This window comes from Haliotis rubra, unplaced genomic scaffold (genome assembly GCF_003918875.1).
Source record: "Haliotis rubra isolate DU_JTF1 unplaced genomic scaffold, ASM391887v1 Scf265, whole genome shotgun sequence".
In the NCBI taxonomy this organism is placed as follows: Eukaryota; Metazoa; Mollusca; class Gastropoda; order Lepetellida; family Haliotidae; genus Haliotis; species Haliotis rubra.
Window position 1 is genome coordinate 191,953 of NW_025766725.1, and position 20,945 is coordinate 212,897.

The following is a 20,945-nucleotide window of genomic DNA, read 5'->3' on the forward strand; positions in this document are numbered from 1 at the left end:
TAATTAGTTGTTGTGCAGTCGTAATATTCGTATGAAACAAAAATCACATACGTCGATTTAAAAAAAATCGGTTAACATCATGACATTCATGAAAAACTTCAGTGAATGAGTGAGTATGGTTTTAAGCCGCTTTTAGCAATATTCCAGCAATATCACGGCGGGGGACACCAGAAATGGGCTTCACACATTATATCCATGTGGGGAATCGAACCCAGGCCTTTCAGCTTTAACCACTAGGCTACTCCACCGCCTCGAAAAACTTCAGTATTTCGTTGAAATATAAGACAAATACCCATATACCTTGTTGTTGTACCAGCCTGCTGATAAGGACCAGTTGAAAACAGTGTGTGAACAGCTGATTTGTAACACCATAACCGGAAGGTGCAGGTTGGTGCTCACTCTTTCAACCACTCGTTCATAAGGAACAAAACTGACTTTGAACAAGGTACTGTTATAGCCGGAACACTGCTGTATGTAGCATTTATCAATCATTCAAATAGCTTAACTCATTGATAGTGAGAATTTGCATCTCGAAGATTTTCAGTAATGTTTCTTTCAATGTAGGGACGTAAGAAACGAAATACATCCTCTGAGAAAATACATCTCTTGTCCGAGGGGTGGATGGTGTTGATTCATCTCTAAAGTACGAATTACAAAATATTATGTGTGGAAGCTCTTGACGAATCTCCAGGTGTTAAGCAGTGGACTAACGGTGTTAGGAGTTCGTGTTTTGTTGCCAGATGTAGGAATTTGTCTCAAAATAGCCAGGCCTAAGATGACGATCCACATCAATGTTATTCTGGAGATTACCCCTCACGATGAGGAAAAAGTATCTTAGTTGTGTGAAAAAAGGAAAGGGTTTTATGCTTAACGTGAAAAGTTTGCAATATTATGAGTCATTAGTTATCAAGGTACATTCCCATATAGTGAGTGAGTGAGTGAGTATGGTTTTACGCCGCTTTTAGCAATATTCCAGCAATATCACGGCGGGGACACCAGAAATGGGCTTCACACATTGTACCCATGTGGGGAATCGAACCTGGGTCTTCAGCGTGACGAGCGTACACTTTAACCATTAGGCTACCCCACCACCCCACATTCCATATACAAAATGAACTCCAACGTTGCTGTCATGAGTACCCTCCCCCTCCTGAGTGAGTGAGTGAGTATGGTTTTACGCCGCTTTTAGCAATATTCCAGGAGTATAGCGACGAGGACACCAGAAATGGGTTTCACACATTGTACCCATGGGTCTTCGAACCCGGGTCTTCGGCGTGACGAGCGACCGCTTCAATTACTAGACTACCCTACACAGTGCAGAGTGATAGATTGATTTTTCACACTCGACACGGTGGGACAAATTCTGTTAATTTTCTTTTCGTGTGAAAAAAAGTAAGAATGAGATGCTATTCTTTAAGAGTTTTATATGGTTGGAAAATGATCTATTGAGTCAAATACTTGTGTCAGAAGAAGCTGTAACAACACGCAGAATATATTCAAACATATAGAGAGAAGTATGGAAGGGTAAATACAGAATAATACATACTCCAGTTAGTTGTGAGTGGGTGAGTGAGTGAGTGAGAATGGTTTGAACCGCTTCAAGCAACATTCCAGTAATGTTTGATAGTTGGTTGGAATACAAGGTAACTGAATACTTTCTGATTATGACACGATCTTTTGTTGTTTTACGCCGCACTCAGCAATATTCGAGCTATTTGGCGGCGGTCTGTAAATAATCAAGTAAGAACCAGACGATCCAGTGATCAACAGCATGAGCATCGATCAGCGCAATTGGGATACGATAACGTGTGTCAACCACGTCAGTGAGCTTGACCACCCGATCCCGTTAGTCGCCTTTTACGACAAGCCTGGGTCCATGAAGACCAATCTGACCCGGATCTTCACTGGTCATATCATGTTTGTATTACTGAAATTCGTTTTAATAATAACAACATTTTACGTGCTTAAATCGCAGCAAAATATCACCGGAGGATTTAATCAAAGTGAGCCAACACTCGGCTATTGCCAGGCACCTCGACTAAAGCCAATAACGTAGCAAGGAGAAGCTCATAACGGTAAACCTTCTACTTCATATTCCCGGTATAAAGTGGCCATTATAACTCCTATCAGAGATCCGCCTATTGGTCAACACTACACTGTTGACAGTGCGGGCCATTTTACTTTTATCATATTGTATATAATAGACAGGTAAACACACTGCACCCCGGGTGGTAGGGGCTTTTGGGGTGTGTGGGGGATCAACGATTCTCGGACGAAAGGTCCTGATACGTCTTTGTCAGGTGCTTGAACGACTTAACGGTATCGGGACTGGCATTAGTGCTCTGGTATAAGATAAACGCAATAGTGGGAGCTGGCGTGTTTGATAAGGGTGTTGATCCCACTAGTGTGAACAGTTATTGTATACATACAGACTTGCCCATGTAAGACATGACTGACTGACTGAGTTTGGTTTTACGCCGCTTTTAGCAATATTCCAGCAACATCACGGCGGGGGACACCAGAAATGGGCTTCAGACATTGTACCCATGTGGGGATTCGAAACCGGGTCTTCGGCGTGACGAGCCAACGCTTTAACCATTAGGCTACCCCGCCGCCCCTGTAAGACATGAATAATCATCGGGGTGATTATGGATGGGTCAGTTGTGTCCTGAAACAAATTTGAAACGGGTACGCAATTTGTTTGTAAAGTTTGATAAAATGGCCACGAATCAATTTGTGTCTGTTTCGGTCAAAAGTAGTCACACATAACATCGCCTTGTTGGGGTTCGAATCTCACTGTGTGTTTGGAGATGGACTTCGACACAAAAGCATATCACGTATTATCCTTGAAAACATGATGTTGCGTTTTCATTGATTGTCAGTATATATGACGGAGTGAGTGAGTGAGCTTAGTTTTACGCCTCTCTCGGCAATATTCCAGCAATGACACTAGAAATGGGCTTCACATTGTACCCATGTGGGGTAGAGAACCGAGCGAACGGTTTAACCACAAAGCTACCCAACCAGTAGTCTGTCTCACAGTCCCTGAACCACATTATTTTCCCTACTGCCAAGCCCTATCTGCAATGCTAAGGCCCTAAATAAAGCAAGTCTAGATTTCCTCAGGTTCTGAATTTCTCGTCTCCCTGGGGCTCCTCTTCAATTTAAATGGGCTTGTTTGTTACTATCAAACTTATATATATTCACAGACTAAGCGTTAATCTACCCCACCGCCCGTTACAGACAGAGCTGATAACAAAATCATATAGTTTGTCGGAAAACCAAGTCAAATCATTCCCTGCTTGCAAGAATAACAGCTGTAATTTACAGAAAGAAATCATGTGAAATGGGTAAAGTGAGCAGTTAAATATGAAAGACACCCACCAGCTTGTAATTTTCCAGCAATATCACAAGGGACACCGCAGATTTACTTCACACATACGTACCACCCATATGGGAATCGAACATTAATCGTCGGGTGACGAGGAGCAGGTAAACCACTAGACTACCCTAGCCTTCAAAGCATTAATACGGTGGGCAGTGGGTGGCCTGGTGGTTAACGCACGTGAATAAGAGTATGTCGTCACGTTTCAGGTGTTCGTTTAACGTTCGGGGCAATATTGTAGCCTAGTGGATAAAGCCTTCGCTCCTCACGCCGAAGACCCAAGTTCGATTCCCCACATGGGCCCAGTTTGCGATGCCCATTTCTGATGTCCCCCGCCGTGACATTGCTGGAATGTTCCTAAAAGCGGCGTAAAACTAAACTCACTCAGTCACTAAAGAACACGTTACTTACAGACACCGTTATGGCGGACAGTTTCCTCACATACACAAACGACGGTTTGCATGTACCAGCCCCAAACATCTGCTCTTCGATGCGACTTAGTAAACAGTCCATATTGGAGACTTAACACTCCGTACCACACGCCACTGAAACCCAATACTTTTCCGCTTGACTTTTCTGGGCTACACAGTTTCAGTAAAAAGTGATTCTATATACCTGTACAATACATAGACATCAAAGGACATGCCGCCTACGTGCCTGGCCAACCGTAAGCCACACATAAGTTTCTGAATTTCAAAGTTCGCCGCTCTACTGAGAGATCAGTAACACGATCTAACCTTTGTTTTGAGTCAAGTAAACATAGATCATATATTTGTTTAGCCTTTGAGAAAACAGACAATAATATGTATATATGCTGAGTGAGTTTTGTTAAACGCAACTTTCAAAAGTATGTCGTACTACTTAAAAGGTATATTGGTGCACTGGCTTAAACGGAGGATAGCGGAAACTCACATCGTGTGTGTCTCCTCATCACAAGTTTAACAAACCTGGAATATATTGGAATTTATACACTTACATTGATTAACCATCTCTACGAATAGGGTATATCACATAAGCATCAGCATCACTTAGGGCTTTATCTTATCAGTCCCTTCATCACTACCGCTATACTATATAAACCCCTTCATCACTTGGGTTATATGATACACGCCTTTTAATCACTTGGTTTATATCATAAAGCCCCTTAATCACTTGGGTTATATCGTATCAGCCCCTTAATCACTTGGGTTATATCGTATCAGCCCCTTCATCACTGGGGTTATATTGTATTAGCCCCTTCATCACTACCGTTATACTATATAAGACCCTTCATCACTCGGGTTATATCGTATCAGTCAATTCATCATTACCGTTATACTATATAAGCCCCTTCGTCACTCGGGTTATATCGTGTCAGCCCTTCATCACTAGGTTTATATCGTATCAGTCCCTACATCACTGGGTCTATATCGTATCAGTCCCTTCATCACTATGGTTATATCGTATCAGCCCGTTATACTATATAAACCCCTACATCACTTTGATTATAACACATAAGCCTGTGTATCGTTTCATTTACAAGTCAGTCTACCTTGTATCAGTTCCAGTCAACTGTCATCTTTAGGTTCAAAACAGGACTGAAGTTATTACTGAATGTGGCAGTGTGGGTGTTGGACTAACTGACTGACTGAGTTTGGTTTTACGCCGCTTTTAGCAATATTCCAGCAACATCATAGCGGGGGACACCAGAAATGGGCTTCACACATTTTACCCATGTGGGGATTCGAACCCGGGTCTTCGGCGTGACGCGCCAACGCTTTAACCACTAGGCTATCCCACCGCCCCGTGGGTGTTGGAAATGATGTGTGCAAGAACACACTCAGATTTGTTGTAAGTCGGAGAAATCCGCTTGAACCAACTTCCAAGTGTTTCGTTTAATTGCAGTAAAATCTATTTCAGTTCTATTATCATGTCTTACCTGGTTGATCAAATTATCCAGCAAAGACTACTATCCAATGAGGAGCTACTTCCAGAACAGCTGATCAGATAACGACTTGGTATGACAACAAATCCATAATTATATTAATTATCCAATGAAATCCGCAATTTCGTCTTGTCGGTGACAGTAACAACAACAGCGTCGGAAACTCCATCCGATATCAACCTATCCGACGGAGGGTTAACGTTTGTCTGCTAGCGGCCATGTTTGTAAAAATGACCATTCTAGTGACTGACAAACATTGTTTAACAGCGCATGGCAGTGTTTGATAACACCGACGTTCAACGACACGACGGGCAAGCCCACTGCACCAGAAGGGGTGACAGCATATTGACCGAACTGGTGTTAAATCCCGAACTGGTGTTAAAGGGTGCGTCAACGTGGTAAAGAAATACAATATGAACACACAAGTCATTGACTTCTCACAATAAAAAAACGTCATTCTCAATACATACCTTCACGCAATAGATTCCATTTCTCCTCAACAATGCTGATCTGTGTACGTGTAATGTGCTATGTATGATCAGTGTACTGGAGCACCTGTTAAAGAAGCTGTGCCAACTGTGGTAATGGGAGTGTCGATATTATATAGGACCTAACGTCCGTGTTGGACAAGGGTGGACACTGAACCGTAACACGAGGATCACCAGTAATGTGTAGTATAGAACAAACTTTATGGATAACAACTTCTTTTTATTCGTGAGTGCGTACGTTTCGATACAGATTCTTGTATATATTTAACAAGTAACAAAATGGAACAACTTCTAAAATGCCTATCAAAGAAGTAATGTGTGAGTGAGTGTGTTTTACGTCGCTTTGAACAGCATTTCAGAATATAGTGGGGTGCTATTTTAAAGTAGGGGCAATGAACTTAGGTCTCAGACATTTACCACAAAACAAACCAATAATCATTATCAGGGAGAACTGGGATTCAAACCAAGGAACTGTGGCGACTTTAACCACTGGGCCAACAATAATACAGGGAGGAAATGGGAATGGAGGGCGTGCCGTGACTGTTCTCGGCAATGTACTTCCATAGCATACAGTTGTTGCTTTGCTTCATGGCTCTCAGCTCTGCATTTGTCATATTTAAATGCATAAGAAAGGACTGACTGTGCACGGGATTGTACCATTAGAGTATTTTTAACTTTAATCACCAGTATTACTCACGCTCGAGTGAAGAGCACATGTTATTTGACGCCGCAGCAATATCAAGAGTTAGGACAGGCAACCATGAATACATGAGCAATTATCTTGGCCGCTTGATCAGGTCTTCGTATCTGGTTTCCCAAACCAGTTCAGTTACGACGATAAGAACGAGGTAAAATGAATCTGTTTTGACCCGTGTTCCGATGAGTGAGTTAGTGAGTATGGTTTTACGCCGCTTTTAACAATATTCCAGCAATATCACAGCGGGGGACACCGGAAATGGGCTTCACACATTGTACCCATGTGGGTAAACCGAACCTGGGTCTTCGGCGTGACGAGCCAACGCTTTAACCACTAGGCTACCCCACCGCCCCTCCCGATGAGTTGTAGATGACCGACAAAAAAAGTTAAAGGAACCAAAGTAAGTACTTCGAGTTATCTGAAGTTCGACACAACCGAACACTAAATGGATAACGAATACGAAGGGGTCAAGTATTTACTTCGCGACACGCGTAGCTTCGACACATCAGAGTTCGAAACAACAGTGTTGGGATGTATATACCCAAAGTCATAACGTTATGTGTTGTACCTATTTAACTGAATGCCTGCCCGAGATATTGAAATATCTCTATCGACTGCACGAAACTTTAAGTGAGCTAACAACGAACAAAGTACCTTCCTATCCACGCCACTACAAAACACGAGATCCCAGCGCGAGCCACCCGTGACCAGCAGATCCATAATGAGATAACAGACACTTCAATATGTTTTTGACAAAGCTGTAATACACACGGGACAGAATGTCAGTTATACCTATATAAATATACAAACATATCTGATTGCATTGATTCCGAGCCCACAAACCTCGGGTCAACCGTTGTGTGATATTGTTGAAGACTCGTCAGCATGGCGCGGAGGGCTTTATTACCTATAACCCATGTCTGGGTGGCCGTTAAAAGAAATAACTACACACTGATATTGACATAAGCACGTGCTTGTTTATAGCTGTCACTCAGGATCAGAGGAATGTTTGATAAGTATAACACTTTGCAGGTAATCTGGTGTAGGTGCCCTTTTTCATGAACTAATCAAATGTATAGAACGTAGGCGTTATAGTGTAAGTAAGTCCCAAGCTTTATTGTTAGCAAGCATGACTGCCTGAAGTGCTTAGGTACAATTTATACGTACAGACGTAAGTGCATGTAGCAATGAAAACTTCGGTTTCAAGAACATATGTCATAAAAAGCGGTTCGATATCTCAAGTTCTGTTGACAAAGCTGTTAACGCTGAATTCAACAATTGACGCGTTGTTGCTATATGGCGTTAATATGAAGTGCCTTTAGACGACAAGCGTTCAAAGGTGACATATAGACAAACGGTTACAAAGGATTACATTCCCATGTTGAACTTTAAACTTCATAGCAATGTTGATGTCAGTTATTAAACATACATATTAGTTTTATATTAGTCAAGCCCAAAACAACATAATATGTTCAACGACACCTGTACAATGCCAACAGTGAGTTAACATATTTGGAGCGTATTACTGTTTCAGCCATATCGCGGCGAGAATAAAATTTAATGATTTAATTATAAAAATACATTTGAAACAAAATGGAAGTCTTAAATGTAAAATCAAAACTCAAACACCAATAGTGTTTGTGTTAAGTAATTACATACCTGCAGTACAAATGAGAGGCGACTTACGCAATTCTTTAGCAATATTCCAGCAATTTAAAGTGAGTGAGTGAGTATGGTTTTACGCCGCTTTTAGCAATATTACAGCATCACTACGGCGGGAGACACCAGAAATGGGTAGCAATATTGAGACAGTGGACACATGATTTAGTTTCTCACATGTGATTATTAAAAGAATCGAAAAAGGGATTTGACGTGAAACACCTAAACCGTTATCAGCGACATGACATTATACAGGGACACACCTGTACATTTGGCGGAGGATCACAACGCTAATTATCAAAGAGATTATGTACAGGACCGCGAGTTAGCGGACATGGGCTCTACGCAACATCCAAGCAATATAAGGGCTGGGTTAATAACAGAAATGGGTTTAACAAATTATATACTGGACAAAAACAGTTAGGGATATATGTAAATTTTGAAATTATGAATAATGATCTATTTATTCATTGACACACTGATAAAATATCAACCATAAAAATACCAATATCCCTAACTTATTTTGTCCAGTATACTTATCTCGGACATAGAACTCAAACAGCTTTAACCGGCAGGGGTTGCTCAACCTTCTAGTAAACTATGTAATGGCAGTGGCAGATTGATCATGATGTATGGAGACATACAGGGCACGACAAACTCGAATAACGGGAACATCCAGTAATAATCAGTAGAATTCGTATTCCAATCAGCTTTCTCAGATAACCACGGGTGGCCCAAACGTCTCGATACAATTGATTGAGTTGTCTCCCTTAGACATGCCAGGAACCTGACATCCTTAGAATCACAGATTCACACGGATTTCTGAGTCGGGTTTGTGGAGACTCGGCCACAAGAGTGAGTGAGTAAGTTTAGTTTTACGCCGCTTTTAGCAATATTCCAGCAATATCACTACGGGGAATACCAGAAACGGGCTTCACACATTGTACCCATGCAGTGAATCGAACCTGGGTCTTCAGCGTGACGAGCGACCGCTTTAACCACTAGGCTACCCCACCCTCCCCTAGGCCACAAGAGCAACCCGAATGTGAAGAACAATTTCTCTATTGCTGCTCCAACAAAGATTCAGATTGCTACTTACCAGTTCCGGTGCTGAGTACATTCTATCCCGGCGTGCAACAGCCACAAGTCTCAGCTGCTTCCGTCTGTAACTCGAGTCTCTCTCTTCATCTTCCAAGCCGCGCAAAATGTTGCGCAGTGACGTCAGAACCGGGTCAGCAGCATCCTCGGTGGTAGTGGCCGCCATGTTGGATTATTCAGGGTCTTGCTATCGCATGTCAGATGCTCCACATGTCCTTGATAATCAGTGATATATGTCCAGCACAGAGATATCCCCCATATTATTGTCAGTAAGGTAAAGCATCACAATACATCAGTATTCTGTCGACCCGTGCATGTTCTGGATGAATATTCCATCAATCTGAAACAAGTTCAAACAAAACTTAGTCATGTTAACATGTACACCAAATTAGTTAATGAGTTACATGTTGGGGTCATATCTACGTAGTTCTGCTGCAGAGAGAGACTGAACATGTTAAATGTTTCTCTTTGCATTCAGCAATATTCCGGCTACATATTCCAGCAGGCTGTAAATAATGAACTCCGGACCAGAGCATCCGATGATTGATATTATGAGCGCGACCTGCTACTGTGACATAAACAACCCTCTCCGAACTTTTCTTACGGCTTAGCATCGTTCTGTCAGCAAGGGGGCAGTTGGGTAGCCTAGTGGTTAAAGAGTTCGCCCCTCACGCCGAAGACCCTGGTTCGATTCCCCACATGGGTACAATGTGTGAAGCCCATTTCTGGTGTCCCCTGTCGTGATATTGCTGGAATATTGCTAAAAGCAGCATAAAACTAAACTCACTCACTCTCTCAGCATGGCCATTTGTTGTGTGCGTATGCGTGTGCGTGTGCGTGTGCGCCTGCCTGCCTAATGTCGGTTTTATCGTGCTAGTTAACGAGATACCAGGCCGAAGTGTAACATGATGCAGGAATCACACATGGTACTCCGAGCCGACCTCTTCTCGTTCTATCCCCCAAGTGTAGCGAGCCAGACATGGTAACCACAAGTACCATCTTCTAACGTTTTGGATTTGGTGTGATGCAGCCGGGGATCGAACCCCGGACCCCTTAGCACTCCGGAAAGACGTTCAGTCCACTATACTATTTGTTGTTTACCTCAGCAATATTCCAGCTATATTTCGGCGGTTTGAAAATAATCGAGTCTGGACCAGACAATCCAGTGATCAACAGCAAGAGTATCGATCTAAACAATTGGGATACGATGACATGTGCGAGGAGGAACATCCGACCCCGTTAGTCGCCAAGTAATGGAGGCGGCCCTGATAATGTCACAATGTGCATGTCATAACCCATGCTATCGACCACTACTTTGCCACATGCAACCTCTACGTAACACTGACTAGTGATCGTAATCAAATACTTATGTTGCTAAGTTCACGTAAAGTGATGATATATTCACCAATGACATCATCACGGGACAACGCTTCTTGGCGTCTGTCCACGATGCAAGATAATGTACCCTGTCACAAATGATTGATGACGTGTATGTAACAACATAATGTGACGACCACGTCACAACTGTCAACACGTTCCTGTTGTTATGCATTCGCCTTTGCATAATGTGACGACTACACCCAGTCACAACTGCATCCTCAAAACACGTTCAGTGGTTGTTGCTTACGCGAAGACCCGGGTTCGAATCCGCCTTTGCAATGAGTGAAGCCTATTTCTGGTGCCCCCTCCGTGATATTGCTGGAATATTACAAAACCCAGTACATTGTGAGTTTGCATCCTCAAAATTATGGACACTATACAAGAATACCTAACTAAAGAATGCATACACAGAACGCATACATGGAACTGGTAAAACCGAAACTTTCAAAACTGTCTCTTAAACACAAGAATGAAATACATACTATTTCAATATTTCAATAAACAGTGTGAGTGAGTGAGTAGGGTTTAACACCGCTTGTCAAAGAGTTCTAGTTGCATAACGGCGTGTCAGCTAAACGTTGGAGGAAAGGAGAGTGAGAGTTTAGTTTTACGCCGCTTTTAGCAATATTCCAGCAATGTGGCGGGGAGCGAAATGGGCTTCAAGTTTAGTCTTTACGCTGCACGCAAATTTGCTAGCAATATTCCAGCAATGTCATGGCTGGGGACACCAGAATGGGCTTCACACATTGTGCCCCGTGTGGGGATCGAACCCGGGTCTTCGACGTGACAAGCGACCGCTTTACCCACTAGGCTACACCACCGTCCCTAGAGTAAAGCTAGAAGAGATGTCGGTCTCTACCACTTTGATGAAACCCACAAGCACGGGATAGTGATGACAAACCTACAAACATATTCGGGGTATCGCAAAAAGAATACTGTCAATAAAAAAAAGCAAGACAACTGAAAATCCGGGACATCTTTGACTTAAGTTTCAAGGCCGTGGATGGAACCACGGACCTTCCGCATGTCACTTGTAACTGTACTCGTGAAGGTCCCGGTTAGAACCCTTCAGTAACCCATGCTTGTCGTAAGAGGCGACTAACGGGATCGGGTGGTCAGGCTCGCTGGCTTGGTTGACACATGTCATCGGTTCCCAATTGCGCAGATCGATGCTCATGTTGTTGATCACTGGATTGTCTGGTCCAGATTCGATTATTTACAGACCTCCTATTGCTGAGTGCGACGTAAAACTAAACTCACTCACTTGTAATTTGATAACGGTGTAAGAGTCTACACCGAAACGTCGCTCTATGTAATAAACAAGAAATGTTATCCATGAAGTTGTATTCTTCATTATTGTGACAAGGAATGCCTGGCTGTGTGAATACGACGACAGTGGGAATACTGAGGAACGTACTGTTCAAAGCATGGCTCAAATAATATATAAATGGTTATGTTTATATGACGTCAAACAATAGGTTTAACTACTCCAGTACGTAACCGATGTATTACTCCAAACACGGAGATCATCGTACAGAGAAACGTGTTCTTTCAAAGCAAGTACTTCCTTTTGTGGGTGTTATAAATCTGCACAATATATACTTCCCATCAAAAGTTTAGACTCGCTAGTGTAAATGTAGCCACTTACTTCAGTCAGAGACCATATAATATGGTCTCTGCTTCAGTCAACTGTTCTAAACTAGATTTTGCAAAATATTCCATTCAGTTTAAAGGTACTGTTTACACATGAACTAATGTATTGTAAAGCAAATTCGTAACGTTGAAAAGATTATTGTCATGAATTCAGTAAATGATGAAAATCAGTGAAAATTGGCGAATTCTTAACAAAACTTTACACAAAACACAGCAGTTCACATGAACGATATTTGCACAGACTTTTTAGCAATTTGATGCATGATCCTCTGCATAAAGTTTGCAGTTGATTCCCCGAAGTTAGTGGAGAAATTCATCTTCGATGTAACCATATATATATACATAACATATAGTGAACGCTTTAGGTGAGTCTAAACTTTTGATCCGTAGTATATGATGAACCATACGAGTTTGTAGAGAACAACATTTTGTTTACTGCATAGAGCGACGTTTCGGTGTCCATTCTTACATCTTGTTTACTGCATAGAGTGACATTTCAGTGTAGATTCTTACACCGTGTTCAAGCTTTTTAGAACGTGGTATGTTTTATTATTGACATACCAACATCTAGAACACCGATCATACACGCACAATATGTATGATAAAACATTTTTAAAATATCTCAAAAATTGAACAAAACAATAGAACGATTGTGCCAACATACCCTCGTCCACCTTTCTCGGAACAACAAACCCCATGATATGATCAGTATCTCCTGCCCATCAAGGGCCGTGTATACGCGAGACAGTCACCATGCTATAATACGTAATTGGGCACGGTGGCTGAACAAGGATGACGACTCGAATGACATGTGCTGATCATTCCCTACACATTTACACGGGTCACGTGTGTGCTGGACGCTCTGTCTGTCGTGTTCCCTGTGTGTTATTGATGAGGTCATAATTCACTGTTATATCCTCGCTAATTTGCATACCTTCACCAATGGTCATTTAAGAATGCAGGCTTAATGACTTCGGGGGGTGAGTTATGAGCTAAGCATCCATACTTAACGCATATATATGAAGTTTAATCATTGGATAATTAGATCAGAGGTTATAAATATATATAATTAGTTGTCATATTTGACAAGCAATTAAACAGACTTTGAAATACATATAGATAATTATGTAGTGATTGATTAATCATTAGTTCTTATCACCCGTGAAGATCCGGGTTAGAAGTGATCTTCAGCAACCCATGCTTGTCGTAAAGGGCGACTAAAGGAATCGGGTGGTCAGGCTCGGTTGACACATGTTACCGTATCCGAATTGCGTAGATCGATGCTCATGCTGTTGATCACTGGATTGTCTGGTCCAGACTTGATTATTTACAGACCGCCACTATATAGCTGGAATATTGCTGAGTGCGGCGTAAAACAACAAGCAAACCAAAGTTTGAATCTCAATTAGATAGTATTCAGTAGCCTTGTATACTTTAATTTATGCAAGAAAGTAACTTTGAAATGAGGTTTAACCTAACATGGTGGATGAGTTGATTCATAAGCGACATGTTGTACTGAATATGAAATGAAATTTTGTATTAAATAATAACTTTTTCTCATTGCTATTTGGTTAAATGGGTGATTTTATAAAACAAACTATTCTTGTCTACTCTATAAAATATATTTATTTTAATCAAATCAAATGAAGATATTCCTGTCTCGTTTCAGCACTTCTTTTTCAATTATAGTGTAATATCGACTCTTATAATGTACTCCTGGGCCGGTATTGCATGTATCAAATTTCGTTACTAAAGTCTAATGTATTCTCATCGTCAATAGCTGAAATATTGTCGATGAGACATGAAAAATCAACTCACTCACTCTACAGGGAATAAGGTCACAGTGTTATAGCTCGTGGTTTGGTCATGAACAAATATATATTGTATATTTATCATGAAAGAAATCATTCCGTTAATTAATTCTAATTAATGACTGAAGTTTCGTCCTTGACGTGTTCATAGGCATGGTTTGTTTGTATACAACCGGTCAATATTATTTCATACAATGTTATAGAACGTGACGTTGGGCGAGTTCTTGTAGTAGAGAACCTTTCATCAACACTTCAAGCGTCGGTTTTATACCGAGCGTCACGTATGTGTGTAACCAGTTGCCTTGACCACAAAACCGACCTGGTTAATGGTCACTGATAAAACCGCCATCCATCTCTCTGACTGTATGTATTACGTGATGTTTGATTGTACGCAATACTCCTTGACCTATCAGCTGGCTTTGTAACACCGCATGTGCGTAATGATAATAAATACACATCACAGACGTGTCTATTTCTGTGTTAACCACAATACTGTGTTATAGCGTGTACATGTACAATAGAACAGAACATACGTGGCACATACAACTATAACACAGATATGACCTATCAGACAAAATATTATGGATGTCAAGATCTTCTTTTATATTCCCATCAAAATATTATGGATGTCAACTTCTTCTACAAAGAGGAAGTTGACATCCATAACATTTTGTCTTATACGTGAATACCAACTTCTATATGCCTCTCGTTGTACAAGGTCATTTATCACATGTGTTATAAGTTTATACAAATAATACATACACGAGTGTATGTTTACACTTTATATCATACTACAAAAACATCCGAACGTTCATTTGTTTGTTCGTTAGATATTTCATTGTTAAGACCTTGATAAGTATCTGCAATATGAAAATGGAACAAATTAAGTTATTGAAATTACAAAAATCTATGTAAGAGAATGGCTGGACTCACACAGATATGTGTGGAACTTCTATAGGTCAGTGGCCGGACTGAGATTAGTAGACCAGATGACCAGACCGGTGATTTTATTGCGCTTCGGTAAGTAGTTGTGGCGTCAGTCACATCATTCCACCAACATGACTTACAGATACACATGGTATACTTGTTCTGTGATTTCATGCATGCTGGAACTTAAGAATGAAGTCTGGCAAGTTTAATCAACATGAAACATGTGTCTACTTCGCTGTCTTTGTTTTAAAGTTTGATTTGTTTTAAAGTCGAATTTTAAAATTGAATGTTTCTTTGACTGGGGCAACGTAGTAGTGCTTGCTTAATACCATCCACGGGGGCTTGTAACGCTAAAAACTGTCATCAAGTTATATACTGTGATTGATGTGGTCTTAGTACCATATAAAAGTATATATATAGTACTAAGATTATTTATATAAGGGTGAGTGAGTGTGTTTAGCTTTACGCCGCACTCAGCAATATCTTAGCTATATAGCGGCAGTCTGTACGTCTCACATCCAGTGATCAACAGCATGAGCATCGATGTACGCAACTGGGATACAATGACATGTGTTACCCAAATCAGCGAGCCTGACCACCCAATCCCGTTAGTCGCCTCTTACGACAAGCATGGGTTACTGCAGATCAATTCTAACCCGGATCTTCACGGGTCCTATAGCACTAAGACCCCATCAGTGACAGTATATAACGTGATGGCAGTGTTTAGCGTTACAAGCCCCTGTGACACCATTAATCAATACAGAACCAGTGATGCAAGAATACATTTGAATTTGAATATTTAATCAACAACTTTCTGGGTAATAACAAGGTTTGATATCAGTTCCTTACTTGAAGACTGGCTGCTTGACATATTCAACGTGTCCTGTAGACTTTACACTGAGTTGGTAATTAAACAGAGCAATGTCCAGTCAAAAGTTGATAAAATCATACAATGGTCCTTTGCCATTTCCTCTCAGTACCAGGCACCCATAAACAGTACTGTTACAATGAAGAAAACATGTTTTACCTTCCATTGATATCATATCCTCTGTAGTACATTGACTCTGCCATGATCACGATGATAGAACACGGGTGGACTTCCTACACATCCAAACAATACACATATTTCCCCAAATAAGATACACGGGCTACCGGCAGTAGTTCTAACACTGGTCTGACGAACCTTAGACAATATCCAAGACAGGGGGTATACCCACACAGCCAATACCTCGTTATAACGCGATAGGTGTAACAAATACTTAATGGGTGTAAATGGTAATTAGAACAATGAAAGTGACTCACGCTTTACTGACACCGTACTAACAGAAGGGATTTAGACGAGAGAGCGTTTGATTTTCCCACAGCGTTCTCTCATTCATTTCAATCGACTATGAAGCACGCTCAAATAACAAATAAATATGGTACAATATATAAAGTCACGGACTACAATTAAAATACTTTATTCCTGAATGGTTCATGTAGCTATCACACGTACAAAACTCGCATGCCAAAAGTAGTGGAACACATATTTAGCACCCACCCAAACCCCATCCCCACCCCCAACGATTGTGTGGACGTTGCAGCGTGTCGTGTCGCGTTACAACGAGGTGATAGGGGTCACCTGAGCTCCCCCCGGGGGTAATTAGTGTCGCTTTCCAGGTGAGGCTTGATTGAGTTTCATTACAGAATGAAGGTCGGTGAAGGCTGAATAGAGGAGGTTTTTCAATGTATAATATATGAAGCTCAGTGGATATTATAAGTTTGTTTTGCATTATTTCCACCAAATACAATGTTTGGAAGAAGACACCTTTTGTATGCTATACAAAACATTGTACTGATCAGTAATCAATGTGTGTTGTGTATATCGTGTCATTTGCAATAATGTAATGAAATATATCCAGAAAATAATTCAAAATATGCAATTTATCGTAAATAGTTCAAAGTGTATTCTAACACGCATGTTCAGTGTATATTTTGTATATTGTGTCTATCTCATCATATTATATCTTATGTAAAATAACATTTCTACCGTACTCATGCTAACAGTGAAATATGTTCCAATGTTGATTAAATATGTTGTATAAATAAATCAAAATATGTTATTTCCGGTGAAAACTTCACAATATGTTATTTCTGTTTATGATTTGATGATTAAAAGTGCATAATAAACCCATCCTGAACAATCTTTCAAAATGAGTGATTTCGGATCTGTTCCCCTTTTATGACAGGTAAACAGGTAACTATGGTGACCACCCAACCTTTTTTAATCCTGATATAATCTGTCTAACTGGAGTGTATGACAAATGAGTGATTACACAACAACGCCGAATAATCGAAGGGTGTTATAAACGTTCGACCAACTAATTTCATTCCTTTACCAGTTTCCGGTACATCTGTTCCTAATACGTTTTAATAAATTAATCAATTTTGAATGTGCGGTTCGAGTGGACTATTAACTTTTGTACATCGTTAGTTTTACGACACTGAAATGTCACAACCGTGGCATTTATGGTATTTGAGTCATTAACCAATTAGCATGGTGTTTTAATAGACAATGGTTATTCAAGACTTCATGCACGGGGCCAGTAAAAGTCAACTACCTGTCCCTACTAATTGTGTCAAGGTGTTTAATCTGCCGTGTATACTGAGGTTGCCTCTAACAACATGACAGTTATTGATGTGTACAAGTAATCATTGTTTGAAGCAATGCCAAAATTTGAAACATGATTTCTGTTGACAAATGTATCTGTAACTTAAAAGTCAGAAAATGTAACCAAAAATTACAACTTGAAAATTACCGTTAGAAAACAGATCGAGAATGTGAAGTTTATAATTTCCCCTTCCGTTGCTGATGATTTTAACTGTGTATTTTATCGGCGGAGATCTTAATAACCTATAAATTTTTCTTAATGAAAACGAAGATGCTGGACAGTGCACTGAAGATTTGTAAAATAGAAACGTAGTTCATACCATACGGCATTTATGTTCAGACAATAGCTCTGACGTTTAGATGTTCGATAACCCCTCATGATAATGCCGTTCAGATATTAGACAGCCTACATAAGAAATGGCTTATTTCAGTAATGATGTTCAGATAGAAGATATACTGCAGTAATGACGTTCAGATCTGAAATATCCTGCAGCAATGACGATCAGATGAGAAACATCCTGCAGCAATGACGTTAAGATCTGAAATATACAGTAATGACGTTCAGATCAGACATATCCTGCAGTAATGACGTTCAGATCTGAAATATCCTACAGCAATGGCGTTCAGATCTGAAATATCCTACAGCAATGACGTTCAGATCTTAAACATCCTGCAGTAATGACGTTCAGATCAGATATATCCTGCAGCAATGACGTTCAGATCAGATATATCCTGCCGCAATGACATTCAGATCTGAAATACCCTGCAGCAATGACGTTCAGATCGAAGATATACTGCATCCATGGCGTTCTGATCTGACATATCCTGCAGTAGTGACGTTTAGATCGGAGATATCTTGCAACAATGACGTTCAGATCAGATATATCCTGCAGCAATGACGTTCAGATCTGAAATATCCTGCAGCAATGACGTTCAGATCTGAAATATCCTGCAGCAATGACGTTCAGATCTGAAATATCCTGCAGCAATGACGTTCAGATCGGAGATATCTTGCAGCAATGACGTTCAGATCAGATATATCCTGCAGCAATGACGTTCAGATCTAAAATATCCTGCAGCAATGACGTTCAGATCTGAAATATCCTGCAGCAATGACGTTCAGATCGGAGATATCTTGCAGCAATGACATTCAGATCTGACATATCCTGCAACAATGACGTTCAGATCTGAAATATCCTGCAGCAATGACGTTCAGATCAGATATATCCTGCAGCAATGACGTTCAGATCTGAAATATCCTGCAGCAATGACGTTCAGATCTGAAATATCCTGCAGCAATGACGTTCAGATCTGAAATATCCTGCAGCAATGACGTTCAGGTCGGAGATATGCTGCTGCAATGTCGTTCAGATCTTAAGTATCCTGCAGCAAAGGTCGTTCAGATTGGAGATATCCTGCAGATCTCATTCATCCGACGTCAGTGACGTTACGATCTCAAATATATTGCAGTAATGACGTTCAGATGTCCACATACCGACAACAAAGACGTAACTATTTACATCACAAATCGCACGATAAACTTTAGTCTGTCTCACAGTCCCTGAACCACATTATTTTTCCTACTGCCTAACCCTCCCTGCAGTGCTAAAGTCCTCAATGAAACAAGTGTAGATTCCCCAGGTTCAGGCCCGAATCTCACAACTCCCTGGGGCCCCTTTTCAATTTAATAGGGTATATTTGTAACTATCAATATTATTATATATTCAGGGACTAAGCGTTAGTCTAGCTAAACCTTCAAAGACCCTCTTGTTCCTCTGTCGGTGGTACACTGATACATCGGTGCCATTGTTGAGTCTCGCCTGTGCCATTGTACAGTTTATAGCCATTCTACCACCCCTTTATATTATATTACGGCGGTGTCAGCGTGCCACGGGAGTACAACATACCATTGACTTAAGCCCTGAATGAGGACAGCACAATCCTGGAATTTGAAATGTTAAGGCCCAGATGATCCTTGAAAACGATTTAGTTTTTATCCGAAATATTTTCGATAAAGTAATGTATTTTAATGGTATCCTTAATACTTCAGTACGTATATCTTGGGATATGTTTTAATGTTTCCTTATACCATTTTCTGAAACATCCTATTCTCGAGTCGAATGTCATGAAGTGGTAGAGTGTTAACTTTAAGGCTGTCGGGTATTAAGCTGAATACTCCTAAATACAGTTGATCTGTTTGATTGGCATTTTAGAAGTTGGTGAGTAATAAGTAAGTAAGATACTTTATGGATGACAACTTATTATTATATATGATGCGAAGTTTCTGTATACATTCTTATACCGTTGTCAAGCAAGAGTGACAACGGTATAAGAGTCTATACCGAAACGTCGCATCATATATAATAAAGAAGTTGTCAACCATAAAGTATCTTACTTATTATAAATACAGGTGCGCATTAAACTTCACGAAAATGTTTTAGGAAATCACGATAGCAGACTCCCGCGTAGGTATACGTCCAACCAAGACAAGGATATCGCCACGCTGTCAGCGGGGGCATAGGAAGATGAAGCAGGTGAAACTGTAGTAGATCACTTTTACAAATAAAGGATATCAGCCGGCAACGTTGTTTTTCATTATTTTAATTTTGTTGTAAAAATAAAAAAACAGTTTCGCCACTGGCAGTACTTAATCGTTGTCGTCATCGTCATCATCATCATCATCATCATCATCATCATCATCATCATCATCATCACCATCATTATCGTCATCATCATCATCATAATCAAGATTAAAATACATAAATGCAGCAAAAAGGTTTTGGTTTATCCTTACATTGTCACTCACTATTTTATCCTGATTATTTTTGTTGTTGGTGCTGTTGTTTTTGTATATTTCATCACCAGACAAAGACACCAGAACAGAAACACGAAAGGCAACAAAATCAATAACGACATTATAGCACAGTCAACGTCAACGTTCACACTCAAAATCATGATAAACGATGCCCCATAAAGAGAATACACTGTCAAATATTACAAAGCTTCGGGGTATCGAGAACATCGTGGGGAGACATTTTCAAATCTGAGCGATCAGCTACCTTATACCGTAAACGACATCATCTTCAACATCATCACCATAACATCATGATCAATTTGTTTCAGTTGTAAGTGTCAATTATCAATACCATCGTCAACATCAGTTTCATCAACAATGTCATCATCACCATCACCATCATCATCATCATCAACTATATCAACAGTGACATAATCGTCGTCATCATCAACAACAACGACAACAGCAACGTCATC

General features: G+C 40.4%; 1 protein-coding gene across 1 annotated transcript in view; it reads right to left on the reverse strand.

Annotated features, from left to right (window-relative positions):
* Nucleotides 1–20,945, reverse strand: part of LOC124280322 — a 100,336-nt gene that overhangs the window by 48,451 nt on the left and 30,940 nt on the right. The window contains 1 exon segment of the mRNA XM_046716218.1: nucleotides 9,253–9,591. Within this exon segment, the coding sequence (XP_046572174.1) occupies nucleotides 9,253–9,417 (165 nt within the window). The 5' untranslated portion in view covers nucleotides 9,418–9,591.